The 24,938-nt window shown below is 33.7% G+C and overlaps 2 protein-coding genes across 2 annotated transcripts; one reads left to right on the forward strand and one right to left on the reverse strand.

Moving 5' to 3' along the window:
* Nucleotides 1-255: 255 nt before the first annotated feature.
* Nucleotides 256-11,242, reverse strand: Gas8 (Growth arrest specific protein 8). The gene is made up of 8 exons (XM_069823391.1): nt 11,107-11,242; nt 10,772-11,016; nt 7,933-8,050; nt 7,700-7,843; nt 5,848-6,108; nt 4,467-4,721; nt 2,198-2,407; nt 256-841 (listed from the first exon to the last, which is right to left on the reverse strand). The coding sequence occupies exons 1-8, from the start codon at nt 11,107-11,109 to the stop codon at nt 626-628; spliced, it is 1,452 nt and encodes a 483-aa protein (XP_069679492.1). The 5' UTR covers nt 11,110-11,242; the 3' UTR covers nt 256-625.
* A 121-nt stretch (nt 11,243-11,363) lies between these two features.
* On the forward strand, nt 11,364-21,087 carry LOC138697832 (solute carrier family 25 member 44). The gene is made up of 6 exons (XM_069823392.1): nt 11,364-11,479; nt 11,707-12,051; nt 12,629-12,912; nt 14,178-14,364; nt 17,218-17,345; nt 19,856-21,087. The coding sequence occupies exons 2-6, from the start codon at nt 11,871-11,873 to the stop codon at nt 20,045-20,047; spliced, it is 972 nt and encodes a 323-aa protein (XP_069679493.1). The 5' UTR covers nt 11,364-11,479; nt 11,707-11,870; the 3' UTR covers nt 20,048-21,087.
* Nucleotides 21,088-24,938: the final 3,851 nt, after the last annotated feature.

Below are 24,938 nucleotides of genomic sequence, written 5' to 3' on the forward strand. Positions count from 1 at the left end.
AACATCTTACATTTTTATGCATATCAGAACAAACCGAAAGGTGTAATCTATGAAGTTGCCCTATGTTATATTATTTTTATTAAATATCAATACTCTTTTCTGTAGTCTTGTTTTCAGGTAGCCACACTTAACATGCAAGAATAAAGATGAATTATACTACGAAGTAGCTTTTTCTTCTTAATATTTGCTTTGATGTGAAAATTACATTTTGAAAAAAATAATTGCATAGCTCTATCTTAAATTCTTGGTAGCAGATTTAATCGTTTGTCAAGGAGTTATTTAAAAAAGTGTTATGTACTCTAATAAACAATGATTTATTTCGAATACAGACTTTATACATAACAGACATTGTACTTTCTATACAGAAAAAAAGGTACATAAAATATACTTTAAGTAAAAAATATTTATTATCTCCGAGCTTCGAAGGTGCATAAATATTAATATCATTGATGTTTTACAATTTGATAAAGTTGTATTGATGGCTTAATGCTTCATTTTTATACATCACTCTTTGAAATATCGGTTCTGTTCAGAAACATGGGGATGTCTCTTAACAGTGCATTCCATTGTGAGGATGTGATATGTGTACAGGAGAACAATGTTATTTATTGCTTATTTGAGGCTGTTATCGATTTGATGTGACAAGTCCAGCAGGTCCACGACCAATTCGAATGCCTCCCATGCTGGCTTGCAAAGGTGTGAAGCCCAGCTCCTCCTTTGGTATGCCATATTGTTGTAGTTTGCTTTCATAGGTCTGCAGTAAGTCATCGTGTGCTTTGCATACTCTTGCCAGTTCGTACTGAAGATCCTGGAGGGCAGCATTTTTCCGGCACAGTATCTCCTAATATGGAACATATACAACTTATGTTTTATTTTCCTGCAAATTTGTTCATAAAATATAATCGATCTTCACAGTTGTAGTTCTTAAGGATAATAAATGACCATGGTGATAATAATAATAATAATAATAATAATAATAATAATAATAATAATTCGACAGTACCTGTCTCTAGAAAGTACAAGAAAAATTAAAGCATTATTATTATTATTATTATTATTATTATTATTATTATTATTATTATTATTATTATGGTTAGTAAATCACCAGAGCTTCAAAAATTTATGGTGGCTCACCTGTGAGGCAAAAACTTCACTAGTTAGCCTGGTCAAACTGCAAGAACGCAATTAAAAAGTCAGAATTTTTCCACTTGTCAAATAAAAATTTTCACTTGTCACAGACGAGCAGGCAAGTGCTTTTTCAAACTCTTATAATCATAATATATTATGTAATATCGTTTTTTGATAACATTTCTGTTTACTTATGAGTGTAATTGATTAATCCAGCATGTACAATAGTCATGGCTTTTAGTTATTCATGAGCTTTCTTTTTTTCTCTGTTAAAAATAATTGACTAAGTGGATGGTAATTCCACTTTTGCAAGTAGTTGATATTAATTTAATTAATTCAGTCTCTTGTTTACAAAAGACTGTAGAACACTGCTGTGTTTAGAAGATGAAAAAATTAAATTTCTGAACAGTTACAAAACCCAAAAACTCCATCACAAGTAATAATAATAATTATAATAATAAATTATTTTATTTATGTGTTAGCCAACAGAAATTAGCCAATAATAGGAGAGCACAATAATAATAATAATGAAAATTAATAAAAATTAAACATAACAATTATGGCATAGAAAGCTGAAAGCACCCACCAGCATAGCTCAGTTGGCAGAGCTGCGCTCGGGCATGGGTTCAATTCCTTCTTGAACTGATTATCTGATTGAATTTTTTCCGGGGTTTTACCCAACTGTAAGGCGAATGTCAGGTAATCTATGGCGAATTCTCTGCCTCGTCTCACCAAATACCATTTCACTATCATCAATTCCATTGACTGTAAATAACCTAGTAGTTGATACAGCATCATTAATAACCAATTAAAAAACCATGAAAGCTGACGTTGTTTATGAAGGAATTGACAGGTTTTTCACCTTAAATAAAAATTGATAATAATATTAATAATAGACCTACCCATATTCATATCTAAAGGGAATTTTAATATTTCTTTTGACCCGACATTTGCTCAGACTTTCATGACTTGAGGTGAGCAGGATAATAAGTTTTTATTCTATGTTTTGTTCTGGTTGGATTTTCCTGTAATCGTTGCTTATTATTATAACTATTAAGATGATTTTTACCTCTAGTTTCTTGTTCACTGTGGACATGGCTGTTGGATCAAGATGTGCTGCTGCCAGAACTTCATTGATCTGAGCATCTTTCTGCTCTAGTAGATCATTCAGGGCTGCCAGCTTCTTCTCTAGTAGGACATTCTTAAGTCCAGTTTTTTGTTGCATTTCTAACATTGCTGTCACAAACCTGTTGTTTAAGTCATCTCTTTCTTGTTGTAACTGGAAATAAGATTGAATGCTTTTACATGATTCTATCTGTGTCGAGTCACTGACAGTGTTAGAAGAAGAGTACGGGTGTGTGCTGCTCAGAACGGCAGACAGTTTGAACACTTATAAAAATTAATGGAATTGTCCAGTCTTTCTGTAAAATGTCAACATTAATTGTCTTGTTTACATTTTCGTCTTTTAACATTTCTCAATATTGATGGCATTATCTTTTTGTACGTTTTCTCATTGAAAGAGTAGGAATTGGTAAAAACGTTTCCTATGACAGTTGTTTATTTTGAAGAGCTCTATCAAATAGTACCTTATTTGACCTGGACTCCCATTTGAAATTTTAAAGTGATATGTCACTGACCCTACTTACTGTTAGAGCTTATTAATGAAATCAAGCTCAAGTGAAAGTTCACATGTGGTTCAGTAAGAAATATTTTTGTCTCGAAAATTTTAATGCACTAGATTCCGAAATAAATGACACATGTGGTCCGAATCACCTATTGCCTTTTTGTACGTTTTCTCATTGAAAGAATAGGAATTAATAAAAATGTTTCCTATGAAAGTTGTTTGTTTTGAAGAGCTCTATGAAATGGTACCCTATTTGACCCATATTCCCATTTGAAATTTTAAAGTGATACGCCACTGACCCAACTTCCTGTTAGACCTGATTGATGAAATTAAGCTCAAGTGAAAGTTCACATGTGGTTTAGTAATAAATATTTTTTTCTTGAAAATTTTAATGCACTAGTTTCCGAAATAAATTACTGTTACGGGTGATCTGAATCACCCTGTATATTAGCATGTTAAATTAGAGTAGGAGGAAAAAATTCCCTAGTCTTACGTCATTAAGTTGTGATGATATTGATTAATTCATTTTATTGTTAAAATTCAGAAGATACATTAATGATGTCTAGAATTCCAATTGATTCCAAACAATTTTCGTGTCTTCACATATAATATACACAATCAGAAATACAGAATATTAATTTCCACATTGGTAGGACTAAGATTCAGTAAGTTTAAAAAAGAATGTTCAATAATTATTACAGTAAAATCTTGATATAACGCCCTTGATAGGACTGGATAAGAAGAGAAGTGGGAAATGAGATTTTCTTAAACTTATGCTTCAAAATAACATTTACTGTATTTTATTACTGACTGTAAACACAATACTGATCAGTAAGAGGAAAAGGAATTGGCAAAGAAGAAACAGCCTGCTGAAGGGTGCACTGGAAGGAATAGTGCCCTTGGACAGAACACTGTGAATGAATGAATGTAAATGATAGATTGTTTTACATGAAAAAATTACTGGATGCTACTAAAAGTGTTATTTTAATGACAACATCACATCTCATCTGTATCCTTACTTGCAGTGCTGTTCTCAATATGGCGGAGATTACGAAATAAATTTTCCGTTACATCAGGACAAGAAGTGGAATATGCTCAAACAATGGACAACACATCCAGTGCAGCTGACTTTGACTCTGACATACCATTACCATCCTCTTCATTATTATTAGTGTGTTGCTCTTGATTGTCTATAGTAACCTGTAGTTCAGCAGTAACAAGATCATTGTCGACACTGAGGAAGTCATGGAAGTCGATGCCGACACAATATTCTTCGTTATTCAGTCACTCTTCATTCCACCAGGGCATTTCTCAACGTCATCAGATTTATAACTCAAAAGTCCTCTGGCAGTATGTGAGATCCAGGTGTTAACAACTTCTCTATTGAGAGAAACTGCTTTCTCTCGCTGATAAACAATACAGTGACATTTACGGAAAAAATTGAGACACACTGTAGATATTACATGGTTTATAATATTTGCTCAGAACCAGAGGAAAAGTCATAATGAGCAGGAAAGCATTAAAAGCAGAAATGTTATATGCAGAATATTTTAACATTATCAAGGGTCAAGGGTCTGGGAAAAATTAGCATTGAAGGTGGGGAAGCATTATATGCAGGTTTTACTGTATATGTGTCTCATTTATGAGGTAACACAATGCTGTGAGAGCACAAGAACAATTACTAAGGAAGCCACTGAAATCAAAACCTTTTTACCTTTTCAAACCTGAGCTCTAAGACTTCATTTTCCCATTTCAGTTCGTCAAATTCTTTTTGGCATATTGCGAGGCGCGTTTTTGTATTGGCTAATGATGTTTTATCTTTTTCGTAATTTCTCATTCGGCGTTTTAACTCTGCAACCTCAGCTTGAGCTTCTTGTAAAGGCTCTACCAATTTTCTATTTTCTGCTGTCACATCACGTAGTTGCTTCTCCATACGTTCTTCTCTTTTCTTCATTTCTTCCATTTGTTCCTGTTCATGAAAAAAGGCATTTACTGAAATATCCAACACTCCAATTCAAATGCTGCATTTTAAGTAAATTATATTGACAGAAGTGAATACAATCTGAACTGAAAATATATTTCTCTAAACTCTTTAAACTGTAAATTCTTGTATATCTTTATCGTTGTAAAATTTTATAAGTCTGAGAGAATGTGAACTGAGTCCATGTCATAGAATTTAACATATGTATTTCCTGTTGTGTAGGCTTTCACGGCCAGAGTCTATAGATCTAGATTCGTTTTTTGGGCTGAGAGGCCATAGTCTATTGGTTGATTTTCTACCAGACGTTTCGTCTGCTCCTGTGGCAGACATCATCAATGGTGTTGTATTCGAGGTCGCAAAGCTCGGAGTTTATAGGAAGGTCTACATCGGTACTACACAGAGGAACGTCAGTACGAGATTGATAGAATACAACAGGAATTGCCACCTAGGACAGATTGACAAATCGGCGGTGGCAGCACATGCCTACCAAGAGGGTGATCATAACATATGATTTAAGGATATGGACATCTTGAGCACGATGACACACTTCTTTCCCCGTCTACATAGAGAAGCGATCGAAATCTATAAACATGACAACAACTTTAATCGCAAGGAAGAAGGCATAAAACTAAACAAATGTTGGTACCCGGTCCTAAACAGAACATACAAGAAGCCACAACAGAATGACAGAACCCAGAAGAGGAGCAGCGAACTAACCGGTACGGACCGCAGCGACAACAGGCCTCGGCCCACTAGGTGCACTATAAATACGCCCGCACAGCCAGCCACAGGATCAGTTGCCTCAGGTACACTAAGAAGAGTTTTGCGACCTCGAATACAACACCACTGATGATGTCTTCCGCATGAGCAGACGAAACGTCTGGTAGAAAATCAACCAACACACCACAGCCTCTCAGCCCGAAAAACGAATCTAGATCTATATGTATTTCCATAAATAGTTATATATCATCTTGGCACACAGAAAAAAAGTCCTTGTTCTTGCAGAATTCAGTGTATTTCTTTATATTAGTACACCATGAACTGGATACTAATTATTCTCTTAAAGAAAATAAAATTACTTTATGTATAAATATCATTTGCTTTTCATACTTACCTTCAAACTACTGATAAGAGCGAGATTATTAAGTGTGATATCATTGTAATAATTTTTTATTTCTGAAAATGCCTTTTCATGGTTTTTCATGAGCTCTGCAATTTGTTTATTTTTTCGTTCTTCAATTTCAGTCAGTTCCATTCTGTGTCTTAAATTCAATTCATTTCTTTGAGTTGTCAGTCGTTTCTCATATTTTGCTTCAATTTCTCGGGCTTCAGTTTCAAATGTACCACGAATCTTGCTAAGTTCCTCGCTGTGATTCTGCAAAAGGAATTATAAGCTTATGTTTAAACAAAAATTTGGATTTTAATACAAGATAAGTTTCAGATCATATGACTTCATTGAAATTAACATTGTTCGTTTCTGCTTTAATATTATTTTCACTAATCTCTTTATTGTTATAATTATAAAAGGTAATTGTACATGGAAGAATATTAATATAAATTTATATATTTTATACACTGTAATTCAATTTATTTGTCAAAGTAATCTATTTAAAACTATTTTAATAGTTCTTTTGTTAATGTTTAGCATACAACTATTAAAATATCCCAACAATATCAAAATCAAGCAAAAACTTCACCATTTCCTGTCTCTAGCTTATTTTGAGTTTAGTGCGGCCACAATATTTCGATCACAGTTTTTGAGCTAAAAATAAAACAGGTGCCGCAGATCAATTCACCCTCTTTCTCTTCTGAAAATAGACCTAAAACCCTCTTTCTCTTCTGAAAATAGACCTAAGTTCATAAAGCTTAGAATATCATAATGATGTTATAATAGCACATGCAACGAGCCTATATAATAGTAATTAAGACGTGAGTATTTCTGCGAGTTTCATAATTTTCATATGAGCGTCTTAATTACCATTAGAGGCAAGTTTCATACGACTTTTTATGCTCGACCATATTTCTAACTTAAAATTATTCAGAAGTATTCATTTTATTCGCATCTGACTGAAGAGGGGAAGTGACCTTGTGCATAGCTCGTAAATTGTGAGATGTGTGCAGACGCGAAGGTATTGATTTTTTCCAAGGAACAATAATGTCATTGACGTTGATATAATCTAGAGAATAACATGAACTAATTTTGATATAACCTGGAAATTGATTTAGAATTGAAAAACGACATGACAAATTGAATTTATTTGAATATTATTTACAATTAACGCTAATTATTATAGTAACAGAACATAACCTTCTGCGACAGTATTGGATTTCCAGCCTCTGTGACGTTTCCCTCGTCTTTCGATTGCATATCCGTGAATAATCGAAAACCTGAACTTTAATGAATAGGTGTACTTTAATGACATGCATTAAAGGACTGCTACCAGGTGTAAAATTACTACATTTCGGCATGGTCGAGCATAAAGTTATAACAGAAACACTTAGATAATCACTCTCACCTCTCCTCACAAACACATTATTGAAATATACATATAGTTTCTCTTCATTTTCTGCAAAAGCTGTAAATAAAATAAAACGAATAATGAAAAGTATTAAATATGTGATGGATACAGCACCTGTTTATTAATTTAAAGGCGCGTGTGTGTGTGCATGTGCATGCGTGTGTGCGCGCTTCATGTAAGCGTAGTGTAGGGAATGGGTGAGGATGATGATGAAGGTGATGAAGGGAGAAGGGGGAAAACCGGTGCCGGCATGTAGTCTACTCCTGTTGAATAACACCAAGGGGGCCGCCAGGCTTAACGTCCCCATCCGACAGACGAATCACTATCAACAGTGACATATGCCTTCCCTTCATATGCACTGCAGAGAGATTTGGGATTTAACCCAGGCCTATTGGTACACAATTTAGTGATTAGAATGATATTGCAAAAAATAGCAGCTTCTCTTACTATACATAGTGTTCGAATCTCATCCTGATGACCCAACTCTTGTTCCTTCTGTCGACTTTTCAGTGCTTTTTTGTCCTTAAGAAGTTCCAGCTCCTGCTCACTATAGTCATCTTGGGCCATCTTAAGGGATACCATGTTTTCTGCCTGTGAATAGCAAAGAAATATAATTATAAAGTTAAATGTTCAGAGACGTTTAATGAAAACGCATCATTTCAGCACGTTATTAGACCTACCTTAAGTTCTGAGAGATTGTTTTGATGTTCATATAGAAGATGTTTAACTTTTTGCTTATATAATTTGATCTCCTCTTGATGTTGTTGTTCAGCTTCTTCAATTTCTCTGTCTTTATTCCTATATAGATAAGAAATTCAATTTCAAATTAGTACAGTTCAAAGAAGAGTTTGTTAAAATTTACCAAATTTGTATGTTGGAAGCAACAGTTAACCTTCTCCCCAAAAAAAGAAAGAAAGAAGAAATGAGAGACAGGAGAAGAATGGAAGTGAAATACCTATGTATTTTATGATACAATAAAATCTAAAAATGTTGTCATATTTTTGCCAGACGAATCTGGTTTCTATTTCTAGATTCTGTGATTTGTAGGCCCTTAGCCCTGGAATCTATGCTTTCACTCATTCCACCAATGATTCATTATTTTCACGTCATCCCACACAAACTCTGAATAGGTTCCGTATTTTAAAATATCTTTAGATTAAGAACTGTGTAACTATTTTAATTAAATTTCTATTAAAATGCAGGAAATTTATTACAAACCAGTTGCAATTTTTATACCTAAAATTATTAAACTTATATACCGGTAATTGGGAAGAGTACCGGTAGCAGCATATAAAATTACTGGTTAGAGCAATACCTTTCTTTCATAGGCATTTCGATTTTCCTGCTTCCCCTGGCCTCGTTTTGTACTGTGCCAATCACATTATTCTGTCTATTAACATTTAACAGTAGCAAGAGTACATTCATATATTTAATAGGATCATTACTGCTGGAGTAAAAGCTATTCAGTGAACTAATATGTCGTGTATGTTTAGCCAACAGTCTGAAGACTGGTTGGAACCTTATAAGTGACACCAATAAGGCATTCACGAGACAACCAAGCCAGGAGATTGAGTAGCACTGAAATCTCGTACCAGTACCATTTATGATTTTAATATCATTTCTCACATTTTTTGTTTGTAATGAAATCAACAAAGATGTTACATATTATTAATAACGGAGAAAAATTCACTCTGTTGTGGAGAATCGAACCCAGGATCCTCAGTTCTATGCACTGGGCACTCTACCACTGAGCTACATCGAGGCTCAATCCACAGCACCAAATCGAACTACTACCACAGTCCACTATATACAGTCACGAAGCTTGAGTTTTGAGGATGCTAGAAACAATAGACTGTGACGATACTATTTTGTATTGCCTGTAATGAGGCGATATTAGCGATCCTAGTGGTGAGCAACTACCTAATGTTTGCATATTTACTGCGTATTGAGCTTCGCAACTGTATATACTAGACTCTGCTACTACTCTGATTTTTCCCCTTTTGGCCTACTCCATGTTCGACATATATTATGTCATCTTTAGAGCCCAGATTTTATGTAATATGAAAATAAGAAATATGTAACTAAAAATGGCGAAATATTAATAAACATGTGTAACTTAAAATCTAACCTTTATTAGATTATTTTTGCACACTGATAAAAAAATTACAGGTGCACATGTGACTCAACCTCACGTAAATTATTGTTTGGAGGCGCAATTAATAATTAAATATTTTTCCATATTTTCTGTGGTCATTGATTGTATCGTCAACAACAATCCATACGTAGGAATCACCAAGTTAAGCACTCAAATCTTTCCTATTGTGTCACTGTAGCAGGAGTTTAAATAATTTTTCCAGAGTGTTGATTCTTCCGGAATATTGAAGTTGCAGTATTTGCGTAGGAATGCTTCAAACTTTGGCACTCCAAGTTTATACCATGGTATGTTTGCAGCAACCATTGCCATGCACAAATCTTTATTAAATTCACTGGTAGAAGACGAAGAAAGTTCCAGAACTACTTGTATGTAAGAAGAAATTGTTTTTTCGACAGAGGACGTTTTTTATTTGTGACATGAAGTTCAGTTTTTAAATGCGTTTGTCACACTTTGCACAGCACGATTTTGCCATCACTAGTAAAGGCATCGTCAATTGAAATCCAATCTTTTAACTTGGATGTGTCTGGCACCATAGCAGTAGACTAGCTAGCTGTATCATCTGATGTCAGAATAAGCTTCTCAAGACAACTGAAAGAACTACTGTTTTCTTTCAGAGCAACTTATTGGAAGGTGTTTGTGCCAAATGGTCATACCCACAGGGTAATTTTCACTCTGTCCTTCACTGTGGTAGCAGTACAATGACCCATCCTTCGCATTAGTATTTATTTTTACTTTGCTGTTACTTCTTAAGAGATACACAAAATGTTAGCATGGCAAAGGGATGTCCATTTTCTTGACAATATGTTATTATTTTCAATTATTAAGTTATTTTTATGCATTAGAGACAAAGGAACAAGCTTTATAAACAATTTTCAAACTTATAACTTATGAGTCAAGTCGAGGGAAAATTGGTGAAAAAAAAATGTGTAGGCCTATTCTTTCAAAATATTTATTATGCACCAAAATATGTAAAAATATATCTGTATGGGAGAATAAAAAATTAATAATATCATCATAGATAATTTGTCTAACAGTACATAACTGTGGGTACCCGGCTGCCCAAGTTACTCATATGAATGCACTCCTATATGATGACAATACACAATGTATATGAAACAAGCAGTAGGCCAAAAAGGGAAAAAAACGAAGGAGAGGAGTTCGATCTGGTGCTATGGATTTAGCCCCGGTAGCTCAGTGCGTAGAACTGGAGGTCCTGGGTTCGATCCCCAGTGCCAAAGCGAATTTTTTCCGTTATTAATAAATAATAACCACAAAGAGAATTCTGTAGGATAAAAAGTTAATCGTATCATCTTAAAGATGTTTCATGTTAAGCTGTATAACAGCGTGTTTTTCCTAACACCTACCTCAGTTCTGCGCGATTTTCTTCCAACTGTTGCCTTGTTATTTCCCAGAAAGTCCGAAGTTTGTCTCTTTCCAGCTGGAAAAAATTTCTTTCTTCTCGCTCTCTTTCCATTTCTTCCCTTAAACGATGAGCAAATTCTTCCAATTGTTCTCGTGTCATTTCTGTTGTAGACACACCATCGATGACATAGCCTTCCGATTTCTTTTTTCCTCCCTTTCCGCCACCTCCGCCTTTCTTTTTTGGTGGCTGTAAAAGAACAAAAAGGTTATGTTACGCAGTACTATGAAGTAGTTAGATAAACTGATATATTATAGAATTTCTATTATGCTGTGGTACCATTTTGACGTTTCCTCGTGTGATCTACTGAAATGGAAAATGTTCGTCGTAGCACCCCAGTTGTAATTTAGTGCACTGTCGCATATAACACGCTGCAGTAGTACCTGCAATATGTCAATAGTGAACTCGTTTATTTTGGAGTTGGTGGGTGGTTACCATAGCAACAGAGTATCATGTCTACCAATAAAATTAATTTACCTTACAGTGGTACATTGGTTTCATACGATTTCACACTTGCATATCATCTGATTTTACGTCATAATATGGCGCCTTGCAGTGTGCAAAGTGTTTCACTGTCACGAAAATAATGGCGCTTATTCTAGGGATATCAATCGATATTGTGAATTCCATGATGTAATAGTGACACATTTACGTAAGTATCGTATTAAATTATCTTAATTACATTGACAATCAATTCTTACATGATTGATCTGATTTATGTCAAGGAGAACACTGAATTTGACAATGATTTTAATAAATGGAATATGTTGCAACACCTGTCCTTGCGAGAACTATAACCTTTAACCTAACCTTGCTTAGTACAGATATTTTCTGATCTTCCATGATGTGAAATTCTCAATGTCCTATTTCTTGTTTCAGGATTGTAAATATGGGAGCATTTTGACGTTATACTGAATAAATGTTTAGGTAGACGTACAAGTATGCTAATATTACCAACATATTTAGCTGCTGAAGAAGCGGAGTGGCATTCGTGACGTAGTGAAATGTTGCTACCAACTGATGATAAAGGTTAAGCTTTAAGCATGACAACAACTGCTGTGGAGTCCCCGCAGTTCATTCGAACAATTGAATGGGATATGATGGACAAAAGCAAGTTCTTTCCCTTGAGTATGCTGAGTTCATTCTCTGTGCGATGTGTTCTATATCCATTAACTGTTATTAAGACAAGATTGCAAGTGCAAAGACATGATCAAATGTATAAGGGTAAGTAGACAAAAAATTAGAATCAAGACGTGTAATGTAGCCTACAATTTTCCTTCAGTTACTTCATTAATTGTCGGATGACTAGGCCTACTACATAACTCAACATAAAGTTCTTTGCTCATCGAACAATTAATTACATTACACTGCATTGTATTATCAGTTCGGCCAATCTTCGATGTCGCCCACACCACACACGGGTGCTCTTAGTCACTGTTTAAAATATTGATAAATTACAAATATCTTTTGAAGTAATTTCATGTTAGACTTTTGCCTGAATTTCATAAGCATGATTGAGAGTTCCACATTAGCATGTTGCGAACATTTTGAGTTTGCACTGTATCAGAGCTGTTTTCTAGTTCTGGAGAATAGCTCTTGATAATGAATCCCTGCCTTCTTTGGTGATGGAGCCAATATGTAGCTGTTGTACATGTATGACATGATGTAAATACCTCAAATTTTCACATTATAGAATTTCTTACTTCGCCTTTTCTTAATTTTCATATGACTTCATCACTACATTATTACTTTGTCTTGAAGTGAGTTGTTTCTTATTGTTATTTTTGTCTTTGTTGTTAAGGTATGATTGATGCATGGAGTAAGATTTACCGGTATGAAGGAGCATCAGGACTGTATCGTGGTTTTTGGGTGAGCACGTTCCAAATAGTGTCAGGAGTATTCTACATTTCAACATATGAAGGTGTAAGACACGTGTTAACCCGTTATGATGCTGATACAAGAGTGAAGTCTCTTGTTGCTGGAGGCTGTGCATCACTTGTTGGGCAGACTATTGTCGTCCCTTTTGATGTACTAAGTCAACATATGATGGTTCTTGGAGTTGTTAATTGTGGAAAAAATAACAACGTAAGTATCCAGTCATTTATACCTACTTACAGTTCGTAAACAATAATTGACTTGTATATCACACTTATAAAGATATATATGAATATATTGCAGCATTGAGAAGTGATGTTTTTATGCAGTATGTTTCCGTAGTTATGATATAAACTTCTAGGTTTCTAGAGGGATCTAAAGAAGCAATAGTCCACTGCTGTGGTGTAATAGCATGTTTGACGGTGAAATGAGTGGGCCCAGAATCAAATCCTGGTTGGGACAAGTTACCTTCAAATAAATGATGATAAAAAGAACCTTCATTTGACTGTCTATTTATTATGAATCATTCAATAAGTGAATAGCATGTAAAACAAGTAGTGGCTACAAGTACTTTTGCCTTATCCAGCATCATCAGGTAGCATAAGAAATTAAATATACATGAACGTAAAAATAGCAAGTGCACCAAATAGGCATCTTAAAATATCATAAAAACATATTGAAAGAGCATAAACAACACTGAGTTAATAAAATGTACAAAAATTATGAAACATATAAAATTGTATACCTATAGTGTGATATATCAGGAGAGACGAGTTAAAATTAATTAGGAATACAAAACCATTAAATATTGGAATATGAGTCACTATTCATATGAAGCATAATGATTAGGTTTGTGAGTAGGATATCGCCAGAGAAAAGCTTGATGATAAATATCTCTCTCTCTCCCTCTGTGTGTGTGCATGTGCGCAATGTCTTTAGTATGCAATTCAGAAAACGAAAATTTTTTATCTCATTTGGGTGCATAGTGAATATAATTTTTATGTAGGCCTATGTATTTCAAATTATAAGTCAGTAAAATGAACTGTGAATGAGATTCTAATTTGCAACTTGTTAAAAGAAGTTAATTTTTGCAAAACACGTTAGATGTATAATGAGAAAATATGTCTTTATGACACCGATTTTTCCTTTTTGTGTATTTTATCAGATCTCTGTTTACAGGAAATTATGATACAGGTTTATGTGATAAATTAATTTAGTCAAGAAAATGGTTTAGAGATTAGTTGAATGCAATCATTTAAAAGGCACAAAGGAAATGATCATTTTGATACAAATTGCTGTCTGTAAAGGATTATTGATGGTGCTGGTAGGGAAAGATTCGAAAGCAGTGTAAAATTAGGGTTATTGAATATATCCTGTACATAGTAGTGTTTATTTCCATTTTTAATATTAATGTTTGTAAAGCGAAAGCATAGCTTTGTGTTTAATAATTGAGAGCAATTTTGTTTATTTTTCAGATGGTATTAAATCCACTGGGCATATCACTTGATCCAGCCCGATCACGCTTCCAAATGACCACAGATATTACACGACAGATATATATGCGTGATGGTGCTCGTGGTTTCTACAGGGGTTATGTTGCTTCATTATGCACCTATGTTCCAAATTCTGCCCTGTGGTGGGCCTTCTATGATCTCTATCAAGGTAAGTATTTCATATAGCATTATGAGACTGAGGGAATTTTCATCAATGGTAGCTGTTGCATACTTAAAAGTTTAATTTTTAGCAATTCTTTCCTCTTTTTCCGTGTATAGCTCTGTCACCTGCATAAATCTCATAAAAGACAACATTTACTGTTCTGGAGGCCAGCTTATAAATAGTTAACCTGAATTGAGGCAATTAAATTAACCTTCATTTAAGCTGTACATAGATGTTTTGGTTATGTAAATAGTGATACAAGATAATGTCATCTTGACATAGGATAAAATCTAAGTGGCGATTTTTTTAGTTCAAACTGGTTGAGCTTAGTTTAGCAGAAGGTAAAGAATTCCTTAAGGAAGAGTAAATACTATTTACGTATATTCAAACTGGTTGAGCTTAGTTTAGCAGAAGGTAAACAATTCCTTAAGGAAGAGTAAATACTATTTACGTATATTTATGCGTATTGTTTCAAGTTTGTGTTTTCATAACTTCAAACATTCCAGTCATAGTAAACTTTAACAACAGGACAGTAAGAGTATCAAAGAAATAAGAAATCTTATCAAAATAGCAATGGCTAGAAGTAAGCAAGTTATGTTACAATGGCTACCCGCCCTTTCCAGTCATAGTAAACTTTAACAACAGGACAGTAAGAGTATCAAAGAAATAAGAAATCTTATCAAAATAGCAATGGCTAGAAGTAAGCAAGTTATGTTACAATGGCTACCCGCCCTTTCCAGTCATAGTAAACTTTAACAACAGGACAGTAAGAGTATCAAAGAAATAAGAAATCTTATCAAAATAGCAATGGCAAGAAGTAAGCAAGTACAAATCATGTACGAATCATGGCAAATGAATGTACAGATAAACTAACAAAAATTGATGCCACAGTGAGGAAGAAACCACCAACAAATAAAACAGAACTACCAAAATAAATCTCCAACATAAAGCAACACTTCATAGAAAAACAGAATTCATTGATGAAACTCAGTTAAAGGACAAAAACTACTGCGTGTTCAGTTCAAAGTGCATCATGGCTCGCTGTATGCCATCTTGTGGCTAGCCAATGAGCCTAGAGAATTCAATCTTCCTACACTTCCACAGAGGCATATTACCTATGTGCCAGAGAAGTTGTCTGGCAAGTACGGCGTTCATTCTGAAGAGTACTGGTAATGCCGGTAGTGACAGGAATGTGAACTGTTTGGAAACACGTACTGAGATGAGTTTTTTGTTACTGTCGGGATATGGGGAGAGGGTTAAGACGATTACTTACGTATTTGTTGACATTAACTTCGACGGTCAACATGGACACGGAGCATTTGATTTGTGTTGTGGAATGTTGTTGTACGCAACCAGCGATAGCAAATACCTGCGTACTTGTTCGTGCAAAACACAGTTCGAAAGAGGTTATGGTAGCACACAGACCGTACAGACCGCCGTCTGTTGCTACGACGTTCAAATTATACCATACACTTGTCAAGTTCAGATTGAACGCCTTGATTAATAGCCAACTTCTCTGACATAAAAGCTGATACTTGCTTCAAATCGCTGACTCACAACAGTGACGTCATGACACACTTTGAAATGAACACCCAGGACATGACAAATGTATTCAAGATGCCAAGGAAAACACCAATAGCTGCTTTTAAAATGTAAACAGTGCATAGGTATCTAGCTGACCACCTGTTTAAAATACATTGTCTTCCAAATAGTGAATGTATGCTATGCAAAGAAGTTGGAGCAGTTGTTGATAGAAACCACCTACAAAAATGCAAAAGACTCAGCAAGAGCCTGACGAGCTAATATCGGGAAGCCAGAGAGAAAATAATGCCACTCAATTAATCCCAGTGCCATTGGTGGACAATATTATTTTCAGTCTCTTGAAATTAAATTCGTAGAACTGTAGTCTGCAGCAGTTTGTTTTCAAATCTCATCCTTTTGTTTTGTGGCATAATTTGGTCTATTCTATTCATAGAGATTTTTTTTTCTCCATAATTCTTTAGTTACATCTTTGCTGATATGTTGATATTCTGCACAATTGTGTTCTGTTCATTTAATTAGTAGATGTTTCAATTCTCTTCCTGGAGTCAACCAGTTTTTGTCATTGTTTGCATTGTTAAGCCATATTTGTCTTGATGTGTTAGATTTTAGATTTCATTTAGATACAACTCAACTCTTTTTATTTCGTCGCATTCACCTTCATTGTTAATGTTGTCCAAAGACAGGTTTGAACCTCATAACTGACATCAATAAGGCATCACTCATGAGGCGACTAATCCAGGAGATAATGGGTTAGGGTGGCCAGTTCCTTTCCCCTTCCATTATAAGCTTGTAGGCTATTTGAATGTTAAGCTGTTGTCTTTGTCATCGTGAATATGTTGTTGTTGTTTTCTAATGCCAGGCGTTTGACAATAAAGTCATTTGACCTCTTGCACTCCAATATTTTTCAAAGATATTATCATGACCAGCCAATGAAGCACAGATTTTGAGGTCATCGTGAATATGTTAAGACACATTAACAGTGTTCCAATATTATGATGATGTTATATCAGTCCCCTAACTGCCCATTGTGCAACTCAAACCAAGAAATGGATTCGGAACACCTCAAAATCTGTGCTTCAGTGGCTGGCCATGATAATATCTTTGAAAAATATTGGAGTGCAAGAGGTCAAATGACCTTACTGTCAAACGCCTGGCATTAGAAAACAACAAAAACATATTATGATGATGTAATATTTATTAGATTGTTGTAGCTAATTCGTGAACAAGATAAGCATTGTTTAATTTGAAAAATCGCATTTATTGTAATAATATAACAAATGTAAAATACATGTCTAACTTCATATTTCTATTTTTCAGATCATTTGCATACAGTATTTCCCAGCTGGGTATCACATTTATTTATCCAGTGTATGGCTGGAACTCTTGGTGGCTTTACTACAACATTAATTACCAACCCACTGGATATTATAAGAGCAAGATTGCAGGTAAAGTTCGCTTAATAATTACTTAAATTTATAATGTAATTACAGTATATTTCTTAAGCTTAATGGCCAAGAGGGAAGTAAAATGAAACAACTACAAGTGAGAATATGTTATATACAAAGTGAAACGTCTGATAAATTAAAAATTTGGAACACATTTAAAACTATTGATTGTTATTATTATTGCAGTTGTCCATTGGTAGTGTAGCATTATTTTCTTTCCTGTTTTCCAATATAATCCAATTATTTAAGAGATGTAGCTGTCTTCTTCTGCTTAGTTTAGTAGTAAGTTAGGCTGTATTACATGGTAAACAAATTAATTTGCTGCCTCGTGGTATTGTCGCAAATGGATTACAATAACTATGAACTTACCAAACAATTTAAAATTTTAATTTTTCTAAAACGCAAGACGCTAAAATTGAAGAAATTTTAGCATGATCCAGATTTTAATACCTTATTATCCTAGAAAAAAAGGCCATTGTGAAATGTAGACTTGTGACTTAACATGATTGTTATATGCAAAGCAGTTGTGTAGACTGGAATTTAAAGTTCTTGAAATTATGCATGATGTAACGAATTAAAAGAAATGGATTCAAAACACAGTAACACTCGTAAAACTTTCTCAACAGTGAAGATATTGTAAAGAAATATTAGGATTAAAGATGATGTGCCTTAATATTGTCACAGAAGCATTAGATGCTAATTAAATATGTTTTTTTCAGTCTGGTAGAAATTTTACGATGTTTAATATTTGATTGCTATTAGGTGAATTACATTTTAATGAATTACAATTAGAAAATGTAATAAATCACATACAGCATTATCAGAACAAATGGATAAATCATCTGCATCACCTGTGTACAAATAGAAATGCATGTTTCATATTTCACTATCATCCGAACAGGAAGAGATCTTTAGGTCGTCCAATGAAATATTGGCTGAAAATTCAACCATGCAATCATAGGAGGCCATAAGGCATAATGCTTGAAAGGGAGAAAAAGAAGAAATTTTAATCAAGAGGACATGTATGGTGTATCTGAACTTCTGTTAAAATAACTGTAAAGTAGATATAAAACTTGGTGACATATGAAAATGGAAGGTGAAATATGCTTTATTACATCATAATTTTTGTATATCTTCCATTACATTCCTTCCTCCCATCCCCACTTGATTGAAAAATCTGTTAAAAATGGAAACTTACGAGTTACAAGTGAATGGAGTTAATTTAATCTGTAGTTAATATGGCAAGTTAATAACTTTGTTCTTCTGAGAAATAAACACAATATCCAGGAGTTTGTTACCACTTTCAGATGCTTGAAACACTTATAGAAGGATCATGTATGAGTAGTTCCTAAAAGGCTGATTTGGCAATCTCTTCAGTGTTGCCAACTATTACCAGATATTACCAAAGAGGGTAAAGTCACAATGCCATGTACTGAAATAATAATAATAATGACAAATAATATAGTATTAACAATAACATTGCCTTGCTTATTTAGGTCTACTTAATATCACATCTCATCTTTATGTTGGGAGATGTTTTCTGAATGGTTCAATAATTTGTGAAATAGTATATTTTCCTTCTGGACCTCTCGACGTTATGTTGGTCATTAGTAAATTAGTATGACCTAATGTTAAAATGTATTTTGTCTGACTACATGAAATTCATTGCTTTGACTAAACAGTTTAAAATTCACGAGACCTAACCTAAAAATGTATTTTGTTTAATCATGTAAAATGATCATTATGAATTCCGGAGTTCTGAAAACAGAATACCACTTTGAAATGTATACCTTGCTTAAAATACATAGGCCTACTCCTAAGTCGCTACTATGCTATTTCCCCTCTTGGGCATTCTAATAAAAACACTAAAAAATAAATTACATTTCTGTCCACTAGCCACATGCATGTTTCATTCATACCAAGTAGGTAGTAGTTATATCTTATTTAATTACACTTACCTGACTATAGTGTTGAATTGGAGTCACAACGTAACACAACTGAATTATGTATTAATATTAATATTAATACTGATATTATTAATTAATTATATTCAAATTTCACAAGCTTAGGGACTTCCATTTCGTCAGTTCTCTTTACTGCAAATCAAAATTATTGTTGCCAACATAACAGTTAGAAAATAACTGCCTGTACTCGAAATTCGAAATGAAGTTGTTAAAAGAAAATTCAACGTGATATCTAGAAAATCACTATAATCCACCAGCATATGTAATAATAGGGGAAATATGGTTAGGTTTCACCCTTAGGGTATCAAGTAAGTTGATATAGACTATAGTAATTTCCTTATAGTCATTCCCAACTCAGAGTTGGAAATAAACTCTTCCATACTATCGAAATTCCACAAAAGTCGTAATTGACCATATTAGCGCATTGGAAAGCAATAAACCAATCACTTTCCTTTATATGTCATCAGTGTTGTACCTGATTTAGTTGTATTTCTTGTAATATTTGTTCCTAAGTATTTAAAAACTTAATTTTTCTCGTAATAATAGGTTCAACGTTTAGACTCAATGCAGAAGACATTCCACATCCTGTGGACAGAAGAAAGATTACGGATGTTCACCAAGGGTCTTTCAGCACGTCTAGTACAATCAGCATGTTTCAGCTTTGCCATCATTTTGGGATATGAGACTATCAAACGAGTGAGCGTAATTGAGGAGTATCGTGATTATGTACGCTGGTAGTTGCTTTATCAGACACTGATGCAAGTGAGGTTTGAGCATCATCGTTTTCTATAGCAGAATTAGCAAATTATTTCCACTCTGTGCTTCACCAATCAGTAAACACAAATAATTGCTACTCTGTTACATCGTTTCTCTTTGAATTAAATTATTTAAGTAATTATGTGATACAGTGCAGTCTTGTACCTGAGCACTATTCATAGGTAATGTGAAATGTATAGTTACTACAGTATTTATTTTATGTTGTACAAAGAATTATTTAAGGGACAGGTTTTAATTGGTTACTGCTATTTCTATTGAAGGGCTAGTTGAAATATTTTATCTTTAATTTTTAATGTTGTCAGTAGTCATAGTGCTTAGAATTGGGATTGGATCTGAAGCTCGCAGTACAATGCCAGTCAGAAGTAATAAAAATTCTTCACGTGACTTCTTTCAGAGGGAAAGTAAAAGTAGATTTATGGCATGTAAGAATGCCGTGACCCATGAAAGATTACTGTCAACTCTTCTTCATTCAATCCAGTTCCCTGCAGATGATATCTCTATGGACCAAGATCTCAAATGAGACTGCAGATGTCTTCAGGACAATGTCTCATGTGTAGGAGGACCTTAAAACAGCAAATAAAATACATGAAAGTTGGTATATAAAGCTATTGTAATTCATGGAAAAAGTCGTTATTGAAATATGTAAGTCGTGAAAAAAGTCGTTATTTAAATACTGTATGTAAAATAAAAAAAGTCTGTGTTTAAATATGTAAATTATGAAGAAAAGTTTCAGTTGAAACATGAAAATCACTTATGTTTCATTATCGAAAATAAAACAGTGAAGTTCCGTGACTAAAGATTGTACAATTCAGCGATATTTGTAAAAGAAAACATCGTCTTTAATATAACAAATTTCCAAATTCGTAAAACATGGGAAAAACTAGTAAAATTCGCGACGAATCTCGATCATAAAACGAGTCTCGTTCATATCTATAAAAATTTTAACTCTCTGACTCAATTAGCAGAAATTCGTGAAAAAATCACTCACAAAAGCAGGTGTCTCATACTCATGAGACCACACATCTCTTTGGCGGACAAAACAGGAAACAAAATAGAGAATATCACATTGTTAAAGAAACCTGAAATGAAGAAAATTATTATAAATTATGCATGTTTAAATTTCATTGTTAATTCTTTGAACATAGACCTTTGTTTGATTTTCTTGGGTGGGGGGGGGGGGGGGAGGAATTGTTAGACATTTAAATGTGGTTGGTTTCTGATGTTGGGTAGTTGATGACGTCATTCACTCTCTTGCACTCCAATATTTAGCAGGAAGACCGAAAAAGTGAGTAAAAGTTGAACAGTGAAGAAGATAATCTTGATTTATATCTTCATTAAGATAACAGAAAAAGTCTTCATTCAGATAACAAAAAAAGAAAAATTTATTTTTGGAAGAGAAAAACTAGCTGTTAAATGGTAGGCTACAATAATAACCAGAATTAATAACATTTTTGTTTTCCACCTAATGGCAAATGTAAATTCAGTTTTTTGAATGTATTGTTTCTTAAATAAAAATAATAATACCGGTAATTATTATTATTTTTTCCAATGAGTTCACACCTGTGGAATAACAGTCAGCACTTCTGACTGCGAAACCAAGTGGCCCAGTTTCAAATCCCGGCCGGAGCAAGTTATCTGGTTGAGATTTTTTCCAGGGTTTTCCCTCATTCGAATACAAGCAAATTTATTTATTTATTATTTTGTTAATAATTCTAACATAACATATATTATATATAGAAAAAACTTTAGCTCGCCCCTGAAAGAGGAGAACTTGTGCTCAGGGGCGGATTCCTGAATTGAAATTAATAAGTATACAATACAATTTGTCTTATGTCTACTATGCAATTATAGTATATAAATTTAAATTTACAATTTTTCAGTTTTTATAAAATCCATACATAACTTTTTAAATTTAATACTAGAACTATTAGAATTGACAAGATTAGGATATTTAAATATAAATTTGTTATATATTCTTGGGCCTAAATTACTACTATGATTAAATACTGTAACAGTGTTGCATTTTGGTTCAAACAATCTTAAAGAATTCATACCTTTTGTTTCATAACTATGAGAATACATTTCAAAATTATTTCGATTTTTATGTATGAATTTTATTAATACAATATAATAAATTTGTCTTATGTTAAGTACATTAAAGTCTAGAAACAAATTTTGAGATGGAAAATCAATAGGTTTATGAAGACATATTTTAATTATTTTCTTCTGTAATAAATGCTGGGTAACTTTCGGTGCTCGATCCCGGACTCATTTCACTAGCATTATCACCATTCCATTTAGACGCTAAATAACCTGAGATGTTGATACAGCATCGTCAAATAACCCAATAAATAATTTATTTAATGACGCCGTATGAATTATAAGGTTATCTAGCACTGTTGAAATTGGAGGGAGTGAGATGATATTTGGAAAGATAATCTCGAGAATTCGTCATATTTATGAGAAAAATCTCAGAAATAATCCAGCTGGGTAATATGACCAAGCGGGATTCGAACCCATGCCTGAGCACAGTCTTGAATCTCTAGCATTTCTTGTTTTCAGACAAGGAAATACAATATAGGCTATATATACATAGTAATCCACTCCTTATTTGCAGAACCTGTATCCACAATCTGTGGTTTCAAGTGTGCAGTTAACCTCGGTGATTTTTTTAAACATATTTTTGTGTCTGACGTCTTAATATGAAAATTTTTATAGAAAATCTAGAATTTGGTCGCATCCCATATTCATAAACTGTGGTACCAGTATATCAATCAATATTGTCCTTAGTGGCATTCCCCCACTATTTACTATTCACTGGTCTGGCACTCGCTGCAGTAGCAATCTATCAATTATATATATATATATATATATTATATAGGCTTGACTATTAACTGCTGTAGATTTCAGAACGTATTCCCCAAGATGGGGGATTACTGGATATAAAAGAAGTAAGTGGAAGAAGAAGATATTTGAACTAGTTCCTCGAAAGCAATAGAAATAACCAAATGTGAAAACTATTCCTAACAATATACCGCCATTGCTTCCCCTCTTCATAACCATACCAGAAAATATTTTGATAGCAAGTCTGAAAGAAACTAGTGGCTATCTACATTTATATAAGACAGAGCTGTATTAGTGATTTATACTTATTATGGAATCAGTTACTCTGGTATCTGAGTGAATTAATAAATAAATTAATACAATATTTAAAGTAATGTATTATACCAGGACAAATTTGTGTGAATATGAATACATCTGTATTTTACAGCACTGTATTTACTTATCTGATGCCTCTCTTTTCCAACTTGATATCAGACACTTCAATAGAAAATGTGATTCTTGTTGTGTTTTTCAATTTGTGTGCCTCTAGCAATAGAAGTGGGTTGCGATTGTGATGAATATTACAGTAGAATGTAAATAAAGGTAGTGTATAGATGCAGGATAATGCAATAAATCCAGAATATAAATCTGATTTTTTCTCCTTCATTTTCAGTACAACAGTTCTCTGTACATAATAACTTTCTGTAAGTCTAGAACAATATTTCCCTGAAAAGGGAACCTCTAATTTCGAAGTGGACGAAAATTAAATGCTAACAAAGAGGTGCAGAATTCAAAATCTTCATCATAATAATTTTGTTATATTATATTTCGCAAATTGTGTATTTAGTTTCTTTGGAACAATGAATTTTGAACTTATAAGTTTCCATTATATTAAACCAGAAAGAAAAGCAAATATTCTTTCATTTAATTCTGTCATATTTTCAAATCTCCCACAAAAAATGAAAAGATGAAGTAAATAATCTAATCGTAAGTGTTGCTGAAAAATGGAAATGCAATAAAATGTAAGAGGTCGAAATAGTAAAAGGGTTTAGTGACATAGTACATGAAAGTTGTGATCATGAATTGACTAATGACACATGTCATTAATGATAACTTGTGCTTAGGTACTTGTGGAAATGCTTTACATGTCTATCATAACAGTGATTCTGTAATCCTTATCTTAATTACAAATTAACATCTGATTACACAACTTTTAACACTATATCACTTCGGAAAACGTGTTGTTTGTCTTTCTTAAAATTTAACACAAGAAAGACAATATGTTTTCCGAAATACAAATTAACCTCTTCTTCTGTTAATGGATGGGATGAAAGCAGTGGGTCAGCATGTATTAATACAGTAACTTAATTTATTGGATGCTTTAGATTTCTAAGCAAAGTCGGTAGTAATTTAATACTAATCTTAACATGTATACAAGAAAATTAACTGCATTATGAAGGAAGAACACGAACTGCAGTAGCACTGTACCACTTGGCACAAGAACAAGAAAAGAATCAGTTCCTATGAAATAAAAAAATCCATTTAAAAAAATAGTTATTGACACTTCTGATATAGTTGTATGTCACTTAAAATATTTGCAGTCCTAAGTAAATCCTCACATTTATGAGAAAAATCTGATTTTGTTCTATGAAGGTTGGAAATATTCATATTTCCACATCCCCATCTTTAGATTTTGCCACTCCAATGTTAGAATGTATTAAAAATGACCTCTCTCCTCTTCCCCTACATTCCCCTTTCCCCCTTTGCTCCCCTCTATATTAAAGTGAAACCAAACTGTATACATAGTATTCAGATCGATTTCTGGCTGGAAACACGCAGTAGTGAGTGGTCGGCGTGTCGCATTGTGTGAGTTGTGTTCAACCATCGACAGCGTCAGTTCTGTAGTTGTTCTGCGAGTGATACCGACTACTCACTGTGATAGTGACGTCGACAGTGACTTTAGTTTGTGATCTGTGTGAGTTATTATCATCTGTTTCTAAACTAATTCCTGACCGCTCACAAGTGAACC

The sequence above is a fragment of the Periplaneta americana genome, chromosome 4 (genome assembly GCF_040183065.1).
Source record: "Periplaneta americana isolate PAMFEO1 chromosome 4, P.americana_PAMFEO1_priV1, whole genome shotgun sequence".
Taxonomy (NCBI): domain Eukaryota; kingdom Metazoa; phylum Arthropoda; class Insecta; order Blattodea; family Blattidae; genus Periplaneta; species Periplaneta americana.